Source organism: Trachemys scripta, chromosome 8, assembly GCF_013100865.1.
Source record: "Trachemys scripta elegans isolate TJP31775 chromosome 8, CAS_Tse_1.0, whole genome shotgun sequence".
NCBI lineage: Eukaryota > Metazoa > Chordata > Testudines > Emydidae > Trachemys > Trachemys scripta.
In genome coordinates this window covers 91,063,075-91,074,071 of record NC_048305.1, presented here as the reverse complement: position 1 = coordinate 91,074,071, position 10,997 = coordinate 91,063,075, and the positions used below count along the sequence as shown (strand labels likewise).

General features: G+C 40.1%; 1 protein-coding gene across 2 annotated transcripts in view; it reads left to right on the top strand.

Moving 5' to 3' along the window:
* CACHD1 (cache domain containing 1) overlaps positions 1 to 10,997 on the top strand; it is a 206,994-nt gene that overhangs the window by 141,964 nt on the left and 54,033 nt on the right. For both annotated transcript variants that reach the window (XM_034778871.1, XM_034778870.1), the window contains exons 6-9: positions 1,890 to 2,034; positions 3,382 to 3,598; positions 8,403 to 8,552; positions 9,753 to 9,986. In XM_034778871.1, coding sequence (XP_034634762.1) covers positions 1,890 to 2,034; positions 3,382 to 3,598; positions 8,403 to 8,552; positions 9,753 to 9,986 — 746 coding nt within the window. The remainder of the gene's footprint in view (positions 1 to 1,889; positions 2,035 to 3,381; positions 3,599 to 8,402; positions 8,553 to 9,752; positions 9,987 to 10,997) is intronic.

Below are 10,997 nucleotides of genomic sequence, written 5' to 3'. Positions count from 1 at the left end.
CAAAAAGAACAGGAGTACTTGTGGCACCTTAGAGACTAACAAATTTATTAGAGCATAAGCTTTCGTGGGCTACAACCCACTTCTTCGGATGCATATAGTTTCACTCTATATGCATCCGAAGAAGTGGGTTGTAGCCCACGAAAGCTTATGCTCTAACAAATTTGTTAGTCTCTAAGGTGCCACAAGTACTCCTGTTCTTTTTGAGGATACAGACTAACACGGCTGCTACTCTGAAACCTGTGTAAATGATAAGTATTAATACCGCTGTAGAGCTGCAACCTATTCTATAATTAAGAACTGGTTTGTGCCAGCTGTTTATTTCAATGCCTTTTCTAAAATATTCTGCATTTCCTCTAATAAGACTTCTGTGGGTGATTTTGATGTCCTAAAAATTAGATCCCAAAACTCATGCTTAAAGTCAAGTAGTTTTAGGCCTATGTTAACAGGGAAAAGGGTTCTGTTGTTTTTACTTCTTATTCAGGATCCTTCTAATTTGTTCCAGCTTTGAGACCTTGAAAAGAGATCTTTGGTAAATCTTTCTCACGTACCTTACAGTATCAAACTATATCTGAACATTTCACCAAGTAGTTTATTTTGATGTTGGCACACATACACACGAAAACGCTAAGTGCCTTTAGCAGACTTTGACAAATTTTGATAATCCAGTTTAAAAATGCACAGATAAGAAGGGCTTGTGGAGCATGACCTACGTGCATTACATTCCAGTGCATTCATAGAAAAGCCCTTCCTGGCAGGAGCCTTATTCTCATTGTGATAAACCAAACTACTGTGCTAACGCAATTATACACAGCTTGCACAGATTTTTACTTGTCATGTAACCAACAAACATCCAGTATTGTATTTATCTCTCCATATGGCCAAGATTGACTATATCAAGCGTTCATCATGAGGCAGTTACTCCTTGTCACTCTTACTCATTCTGTTTCCAAAATCTTTGTGCTGTGTATGCTGAGATAGTTACAGACAGTATGCCCGAACACTGTCACTGCTGATGCTTTAACAAAACAGGTCATTCACTGCAAGTTGCTGGTTGATAACTAAGGCCGAATGTTCCAAAATTAGGGTCTAAAATTGGGCACCAACATAAATAGACACCCAAATACGAGACCTGATTATTAGTGGTGCTGAGTACCCACAACTCTCGTTAGCATCAGTGGGAGTTGAGCGTTCATCATCTCTAAAGATCAAGCCCTTTTTATTTAAGTGCCTTAATCAGGATTTAGGTGCCTAATCTGCAGGTACTCACACTTGACCATTTGGTTTAAATATTCTAGCCACGGTGTCAGTTGTGTGGATCATTCTATAGTAGCTGGAATCTTCTTTTAGTCACTTATTGTGCAGGGGACTTGTTCAGACTGTGTCACTGAGTTAATACACTTTTACAAAAATTACAGGTTGCAGAACCTCTGGATGTCCATCTGCCAAAACAGTAATTGTGTGGCCTTGTTATTGTCCTTCCTCTTCCCTGTCATTTGTCAGTTGTCATTGCATGATGTATGAAATTAGGCTCCAATCGTGCAAACACTTATGTGCAAACTTAACTTGACTTGCATGAATCGTCCCTTTGACTTCAGTGGAACTACTCAAAGGCATGAAGTAAAAAGTAAGTGTTGCAGGATTGTAAACTCTTTGGGGCACGGACCTTATCTCTCTCTCTTTGTGAACCCTGTTACCTGACTAATGCTTCCTAGCCCTGCAACCCTACTCGTAAACTCATCCAGTTAAGTTTTCAAGGTATTCTTCGCTAATGTAAAATTTCATGAAGCCAAGCAATTATTCCTTTTTTCTTTTCCTTTTATTTAGTAAACTACTGTGGAAACTGTAAGCTGAGAGGTCATCGTGATGTCAATATGTTTGTGTCATTTCAGGCCTGTCTATGTCTCTACGGTTAGACCCCAGTCTAAGCACATAGTTATCATTGTGGACCATGGGGCTTCAGTCACAGAGACACAACTTCAAATTGCCAAAGATGCAGCTCAGGTTATTCTGATCTCTATAGATGAACATGATAAGGTGAGGTTGCACTAAGCCACTAGTGTGTCTTTCCTTAGTTTTAACCATCCTCCGAGGGGTGGGAGGTTGTTTACATTTTCATTTTTGCATTTATCTAAAACAAATGTTTTCAGCTTTTTAGGAAACGTTTTGTAACCATTTTTGTAATGGGAAGCGTTGAGAATACAGTGCATTAGGTACAGGACCAGATGTTAGGAGAGCTGTGTACTAATCCCAACTCTACCATTTGGCACACTAAGTGGCCTTGGGCAAATCATTTAACCTCTGAGACCATTTTCCAGGCTGTGAAATGAAGATAACTTACTTCACTACCTTACGGGGATGGTGTGAAACACAATTAAGGTCTGCAAAGCTCCTAGAGAGTTTAGATAAGAGAAGAGCATGGCTAAAGCACAGAGGCTGGGTTCCATTTTGCAGCTATGTTGCAGACATTCTGCATGACATTAGGGTCACTTTATCTTTCTCTGCCTTAATTTTCTTCATCTGTAATATAGGAATAAGACTTAGTGCATGGAAAGAGTTTTAAAATTCTATGGTAGAAGGTACTATGGTTTCAATTCAGCAGAACACTTAAGTATGCGCTTAAAGTTAAGCATGTGCTTAAGTGTTTTGCTGAATCAGGGGTTATATGAAGGAGAAATATTTATTGTGAGTTAAAACAACACTTATTAATTATGCAGTAACTTGGTAATTTTGAGATCAGTTTTACAGGCACACATTTACTGCTGTTGCGGTATGCAGCGGTGTTCTTATTCTGTCACTACTTTTGCATCAATCATAGCTCATAGTAAAGTATGCCACTTATTTCATAAACTATCTTACTGATACATTTAATAGTACAAGGATTATCACTGCTTTCTTTAACTTATCTACAGGATAAAAAGTGGTGGTGAATTTGGCTCACTTTCAATAAAATATGAAAAGTACAGTAAGTTAGTATAGAGCTCATTATGTTTGCCTATGGAAATTTCCTAGTTTTTTCCCACAAGCGCACCATTTTTCTGTAGGCACTGGAGATTTATTGAAAATGCTCTCTGCAGATTTTGGGTTGAGATATCTATAGCTTGCTTAGATTTTTTGCCTATGAGAGAAGGCAACTATTATGTGTGAGCAGAATGAAGCAGATTTCATCTGAGAAAAAAAAAGGCCAAAGTCTCTTTTTACCTTAATCAGCATAAGTCTAATCCTTTTCAAATGTGATGGATTTATGCCTCAAGCATTTTATTTTTTAACAATTGGTTTTAAATCCACAGAAACTCTTCCGTTGGCTTATCATTTGTGTGCTATATCAGTACATAAAGAATTATAAATGGTAAAATAATCCAATATATTTTCTTCTCTTTTAAGATCTCAGTGCTAACCGTGGCAGACACAGTAAGAACCTGCTCACTGGATCAGTGCTATAAGACATTTTTGTCTCCTGCCACTAGTGAGACAAAAAGGAAGATGTCCACCTTCGTTAGCAGTATAAAATCATCTGACAACCCTACCCAGCATGCAGTGGGATTTCAAAAGGCTTTTCAATTAATACGAAATACAAACAATGGCACAAAACTCCAAGGAAGTAAGTCTGTTTTTATAAAATCCTTTATATTATTTTTTTTTAAGTTTACATATTTCTTTTTTGTCTGAATTGCTCACGTTGACAGGAGCCTGGGCAGGGCAGTGTCTTATTAAAAGTATTTACCATGTCGCTCAAATAGCATATACTGGATTTTAAATCCACTTACTTAGTGGCTGCTGAAATTGTCCATTACATTTCATTTGCTTCTTCCACCCACTTCCCTTATTATCTGTAATATGTAATTATGGGGATGAGTTGCCAGATCTTTGAATTATTTCCCAGATGTGGATCTTTTTTAATGGTAATCATTAGCACAGCAAACTTCTTTCACTGCCAGGTAAAATTCCCACTTGCACTGATGTGCTCTGGCTATGTAAAGTCCTTGGGAACGTATTCATATTTCTCATAACAAAACCATTCACAGAGAACAACCACTGTGCCTGAAATATGGTATGATATTTATATGTATGTGTGAGGGTGGCCTAACTGTATTCTCACTCCTCAAAGAAAATCTGCTTGAATTTGTGTGTGTAAAGACATGTAGAGTTACTCATATCTAGTCCCATGCTTTCTATTTGACTTCCCATTGTTTCGAATGGGCACTGGAGAGAGCCTTAACTGAAACTTACTATTAAGAAAAGAAAGCAATAACACACATCCAAGGAGCCTGGTGCTCGACCCGGAGCAATGGAGTGAACTGTGCTCCCATTTCACTTTGTACGCCTCTAGATTGGTAAGCACTCGGATCTGTTGAGCTATAGGCCCAACATATCTGAGGCTATCTTGTATTTCTGTCTAGTTCAGCTCAAACATAGGTTTTGTCAAGGGCAGGCTTTTAACCTGTGACAAAGTGAGGGAAGGGTAGCGGCCTGGTGATGATAAATCTAATGCAGCTGACGTTGGCTGGAATAAGTCTTGCTTAGTTATCATTCGTTATTTCAAAGAACGTTGGCAATAGATTCTTGCTTATGTTCGTAGCATTCCATGTGTATTGGGAATAGAAGACGCTGGTATATTCTGCAGTGTGAAAACACATGGGTTTATTTCTGTTTCATGAATAATACTTGTTATATTTTAGGCACTGGTACATAAGGACACGTTATTTGAAGCTCAAAGTTCAATACACAGTCTCTCCTTTTAAGGCTATGTGTGAGAACAAAAGAATTTTTAAGATTTATAATGTGTACCACAAACCCGAGAGCCTGAGCGACAGGACACAATGATTCTGAGAAGAGGATGTGTGATGCACTTCCATTTTCTTGTAAACAATCTTCTTGTCTAATTTTTGTTTCTGGTACAAAAAGAAACAAGATAATATTATTCTTTTTTACTGTGAATTTTTAATGTTCTGTTCCCTAAAAGGATCTGCAAGCGTGTCAGAGAAACCATTCACATGCAGAAAAGTAAATTAATAATGGAAAAAACTGAGGCATTCCTGGTGTGTAAGATAAGAATTATACTGAAAAGATGGACGTTTCTGCGTTCCCCAGCCTTCTGACAATATTTATTATATTGGTGTCACCAGCAGCTCAGTAATTATTTTACGTTCATGTGGTGCCTTTAATCCCAAAGTATTGTAAAGTGCTTTGCAAACGGTATATATACACCACAGCCACAAAACTCCTGTAGCTTCTGGATTTACAGGACACACCAGGTGGACGAGTAATGCACAGCCTGCTCCAGAAGTGGAGAAAATTTAAAGACCGGGCTCTTGGGAGAGTTAAGAGCTTTGTATTGTAAAAATTTTTTATTTTTTTTTTCCCAGTGCTATTGTAGGAAGGAAAATGTGGTTCATTAACTGTATAGGAGAACTGGCTAGTTGTCATAAAACCTTTCCCGGAAATAAGAGGATACTCCTGGAGGAGAGTTTTTTTTAAACCAGATTAGATTTAAAAGCTGTCTCTAGTTAAAGAGTGGGGGGTGAGGGGAGAGGGGAAATAAAAAAGGAAAGGAGAATAGAAGTTTTGGTGCTTCTTTGCATCAAAAAACACTTTTGATTTAAATAGTTTTCAAGCCATTAGTTCAGAACACACAAAACAGTGAACTGATGTTCAAAACTATTTTTTTTTTTTTTTAAAAATCAGTCAGGCAAGACTTGACATTTCCACCAAAGCAAGGGAATTCAGAGGTAAGCTAGCAGTCTTTCAGAAATATGCTTCAGTGTGCTTTGGTATTGTAGGACCAATGTATGATCCCGAACTGATACATAAGATGCTTTAAATGCTGAACTATAGGATGGAGCGTAAGCATTCATTTGAATTTCCTTGAGGTTTTGAGATAGGCTGCTAACATAAGACATTCTTTACAGCTTGAAAAATATGTTGATATGTGTTCAGTCTAAGTAGGGCAAAATGACTTAGAATGGTAAGTATGTGTCATGTCTTATTCTTCAAACTTATAACATATAATGTTGCATTTCCATAGTGCCTTCCATCCTTTAGGATCCCAAAGATCAAGTGGTGGTGATGGTGTTTGTTATTGTTTGTTTGTTATTGTATTACCATATTACATAGGAGCCCTGGAGTCATGGACCCCATTGTGCTAGGAGCTGTACAAACACATAAGCCATGGATTAAATTTTGACTGCCCCAGCACTGGAGGGGGTGAGGGTGTAAGAATCTCTTTCCCCCACATTACCATTGTACACCCATTCATATAGGGAGCCAGAATGCCGACAAGAAAGTCATCTCAAGTTAGTGTGACCAGAAACATTCCACCCCAAAATCATAGAATATCAGGGTTGAAAGGGACCTTAGTAGATCATCTAGTCCAACCTCCTGCTCAAAGCAGGACTAATCCCCAACTATTTTTTTTGCCCCCGATCCCTAAATGGCCCTCTCAAGGATTGAACTCACAACCCTGGGTTTAGAAGGCCAACGCTCAAACCACTGATTTGCTTCACCAGGGCTTCTGAACAAGAAATTTTGCAACAACAACAAAATGATTATTTTTGAAACTAGGCAAAAATGTACTTTATTTTCTCTACTGAAGATTTCATGACATTATCAGATATGCTACACTAAAAATGCAGGTGCTGTGAGCTGCTGGGAAATGCGGAATCAAACTTGCTCCAATTTATCAACTTCCTTCTTCAAGTGTGAATACCAGAACTGGACACAGTATTCCACAGTGTCACATCAGTGCATAATAGAGTTAATATAACCTTCCTACTCCTCCTCCTCACCAGCCACTGCCCTATAGCCTAGTGCCTAGCCAACTTTTTCCTGCTGAAGAGATGAGAAATGAACCAATAACATTGTTTGGATTTCTTTTGTTCCTCTTCACTGACTCACAGGCCGCATAATGAGAGCATCCCTGCTGCAGTTGGGGCTTTTGCAAACCATAGAGGGGCCACAAAGTTTGCTCTGTAAATGAGTCATTCAGTAAATGAGTCAAACTCACCCAGTTGCTCCTGGAGTTCCTCTGCAAAAGAAAAATGGGGAGAAGCAGAAAACAGTTCAGTGTACGTCCACTTAGCTACAAATTGAAGAGGGTGAAAGGGACCCTTTCTTTACTGAATAGCATAAATAAGGGTGATGGCTACTGAGCCTTCTCTTGACTATTCAATCTGTGAGTTAGCCCCATGCATATTTCTCCAGATAATAGAGGGACAAATTCTATTCTTGCTTTAATAATTTTAACAAGAAGCTTCATGGCTGCAACTAATTAGTAAAGTGTGTGTGTGTGTGAGACACACGATTCTCCTTTACTAATATGATATCTGCTATGAAATGTTCAGTAACACTACTTAAATAATGACCCATATTCCATTTCAGTTTCAATGCAGAGACCTTTTATGTGTCCATTTCCTTTCATTTTGTGTAACTATGGAAGAGGGTTATGGTTTTGGGGGGGATACGAAATAGTAACGGGGGAACCTATTTAAATTTCAACAATGTAAAAGCAGCACAGCTCAGATCTAGCAAATGCTAATATATGCTATTATAAATGGGGTTGTATTGGGAATAGGTGGGAGACATGGTGGGTTATCACAGACAGGTGGTGGCCAAAGTACAAACGGAGGTGTAAGAGTTACTTTTACAGGCAGCTGCTGACAACTGCCACTAGTGCAGTAACCCTCCACACAACTCCTGTGTTAGCTGGAAAGCCACCAAGAGCTCTTTAAATATAGGAATCACTCAAGTGCATCCATCCCTGGGGTGGGACATAGCAGACATTTCACTATTTAGCAGTGTTGGACAAAAAGTGAAGAATACTCCAACCAGCCAAAATGGCATGGAGATCTAAGGTAGGCAAAATGTAATTACCTATAGGGAAATTTTATTATTGTGGGGGCTAACATCCCAACTCCTGCCACAGGACCTTTAGTAACTACATGCACCTTAGGTCTCAGCTAGGAGAAAGCTCAGGGCTGTCCCTGTGGGATGAAGCTGTCCCTCCTCAAGGGAGGAGTGTCACTGTACTGAATCACCAAAACAACTTCCTGCAGGACTCTGTGTTCCTGGATTGTTTCCCTTCCATGTTCTGACCAGGACAGAACTTGTCTAGTCCAAGAAATCACAGTCTGGACTAGAAAACTATATAGTGTGTTAGAATGTGTGAGCTGAAACTCGTGAATCTTTGTTAGCTGAAACTGTGGGAACTGAAAGTGCATTGGGAATTATAAAGGCCTTCACAACCACACAGTGAGTGTTTTCATGCATTTCATCCACTCTTATAAGGAAGGTTGTTGATAACTTCACATTTATCTTCTTTTACTGACATAAGGATTTTTACTGCATTGCTGAATGTTTCGAGTAAATTGGAATCTAATATACTGTCTGCCATATATATTTCTGATTAGATACAGATATGGTCATAATTTATCTGTCAGCTGGGATTACATCAAAAGATGCTTCAGATGATGATAAAAAGGCTACTCTCCGTGTCATCAATGAAGAAAATAGTTTCCTCAATAACTCAGTAATGATTCTCACTTATGCACTCATGAACGGTAAGAAATATGTGCCAAATTTCTGGTAGATTAAAATTCTCTAGTAACCCGGTGCAGTGTTATTCTGTGTCTGTTTGTTTGAAAGGGTGAAAAGTGAGTTTTGGCCCTTAGAATCCAGAGGTCATTCCGCAGATTATAACAGTTTCCTGTTTGGGGCATAAAACTACTTAGTCATATGTTTGCAAACCAAAATTCAAACGATCTGATTTATATATGTTGCCTGAAATGCTGAATGCCAAGCACCATGGGGCAAATTCAATACGTGGTGTAACTATAGACTTTGCTGGAGCCTCACCCTCCGACACCAAGACGGAATTTGGAAGAGTTTCCCGATTAAGGCCCTGATTCAGCAAACACGTAAGCATGTGTTTAGCTCCTATTGATATTGATGGGATTTAAGTCTGAGCTTGAAGTCAAGCATGTGCTTAAGTGCTTTGCTGAACTGGGGCTTAAGCCAAGAATAAAGTTAAAGGTACGCACACTGACCCAATGGAATCATAGTCCTTTTTTCAAAAATATCTGTAGCACAGAAAACAGTAGACTGTCATATTAGCATGGGTTGTACACGCACCCCATCCAGGGAAGCTTATACCTGGCCACGGAGAATGTGCATGCAACCCACACTAACACACTGTGTGGCTGTATAGCAGATGAAATTCCCATTTGGGTCCCCACTTTCAAGAATTCCCTTTGTTAGGTCATCTGCAGGGACTGAATCCTGGCAGATCTGTATCTAAAAGCATGAGACTCTGTTGCTTGAGCTAAAGGACAAGGTCTATTAACTCCAAGGCCGCATAGCAGATTCATAAATCTCTGCATGGACTAGCCACTGGTGGGAGACAATGGGTTACACAAAGCTCTCTGTTTAAAAAAAAAAATGGTAAAAAATATCGAAATAGTGACATGGAGCAACCATCTTGAGTTTCTGTACAGTGGAACATTGGCTGAGTGGACACCTTTTAAATCCTGTAGTGACTGATTATATCTACATTATAATTCACCCAACCAGTATTAGTCACTAAACAGTACTCCACACTTCCACTTAAATAGGCATTCACCATGTTCAGACTAACTGCATGAGTTGGCAACACAAAGTACGTACTGTACTGTAGTTTTAATTTGGAGTAAGATGTAGGAGACTCAACTGAAAATAAATTTCTTACTTTCTGCTCCCTTATCCTGGCAATATCTCTTTTTCAGAGGGAGTGACAGGCTTAAAAGAACTGGCATTTCTCCGAGATCTGGCAGAACAGAACTCAGTGAAGTATGGAGTGCCTGATCGAACTGCCTTACCTGTGATCAAGGGGAGTATGATGGTCTTGAACCAGCTCAGTAACTTGGAAACCACAGTGGGTCGATTTTATACAAACCTCCCCAACCGAATGATTGATGAGGCAGTCTTCAGTCTGCCCTTCTCAGATGAAATGGGAGACGGTAAGGGCTTAGAAAATCTGAAATTGAGCAGGTAAAAAAAGAGAGGTTAGGCTTCCGTCTGCCTGCCCGTCCCCAGGTTTCTAGCCAACAGATAAAGTGGTGCTTTTAGGTTTGTCCCTAAGGGATGTGTAAAATTAAGTCCTTCATGCAGGGATTACATGTAAAGTTTTACACCCAGCGGGGCCTGTTTATGGAAAGTGTAGGTAATGTAACATTTAATGGATGTAGATTGAAGGGTGAAATTGTCTCTCAGGGGCATACTGATACAGCGTCAGTCATTTGGATTTGTGCAGGAAACTCCTCTGGGCTTGTGGGAGCATGGTTCCAGGCTGAAATGGCAGCCACGGCCGCCCCTGCACTCCAGTTGGCCCATTCAGAGCTGGTGTTGCCCCCTGAGCAGACCACGGGTACATAGGACAGCATAATGGAGGAAGTGGCATTCCTGTCAGAGGCCAAAAACCCCCTTCCTTCCTCAGATACTGGAGTCATGCACACAACTTCATGAGGGGTTGTTCCTGCTGGACATTTCCTTCTTCTTTTCCTTCCTTCCCCACAGTAGCTGAGGTATGGAGCGGCATCTCACCAAACAGCGTAGCAGCTGCTCTGGACTCTTTACCCAACACCTTCCCAGGTTTGGAAGCGTAGGACTCCAGGAGGTTCCAGCAGTCATACAGGGTTAGGGAAGGACCCCACATATCAGGTGGAACTGCTAAACATTTGACCAAATTCTCTGTTCTGATTAAGCTGTGCTCAAAAAAGACGTAGGAATGTGGTTGTCCTCAGCACAAGACAGGGCCGCCTGAAGCCTGGCATGAATGGCCATTCCGGAAGCCAAAAATCAGCAGCAGCATCATGGTTACTACACCATGTTTGCCTGGGGGCCAGGAGTAGGATGAAATTGGAGTCTCTATGGTGGCTGTACATCAATGGAGTGTTTCCCCAAATACGTTGCCCAGATCCACCAGCTACAGACCACTTTGTGCTGATATAGCGCAGTTGTGGACGTGAATC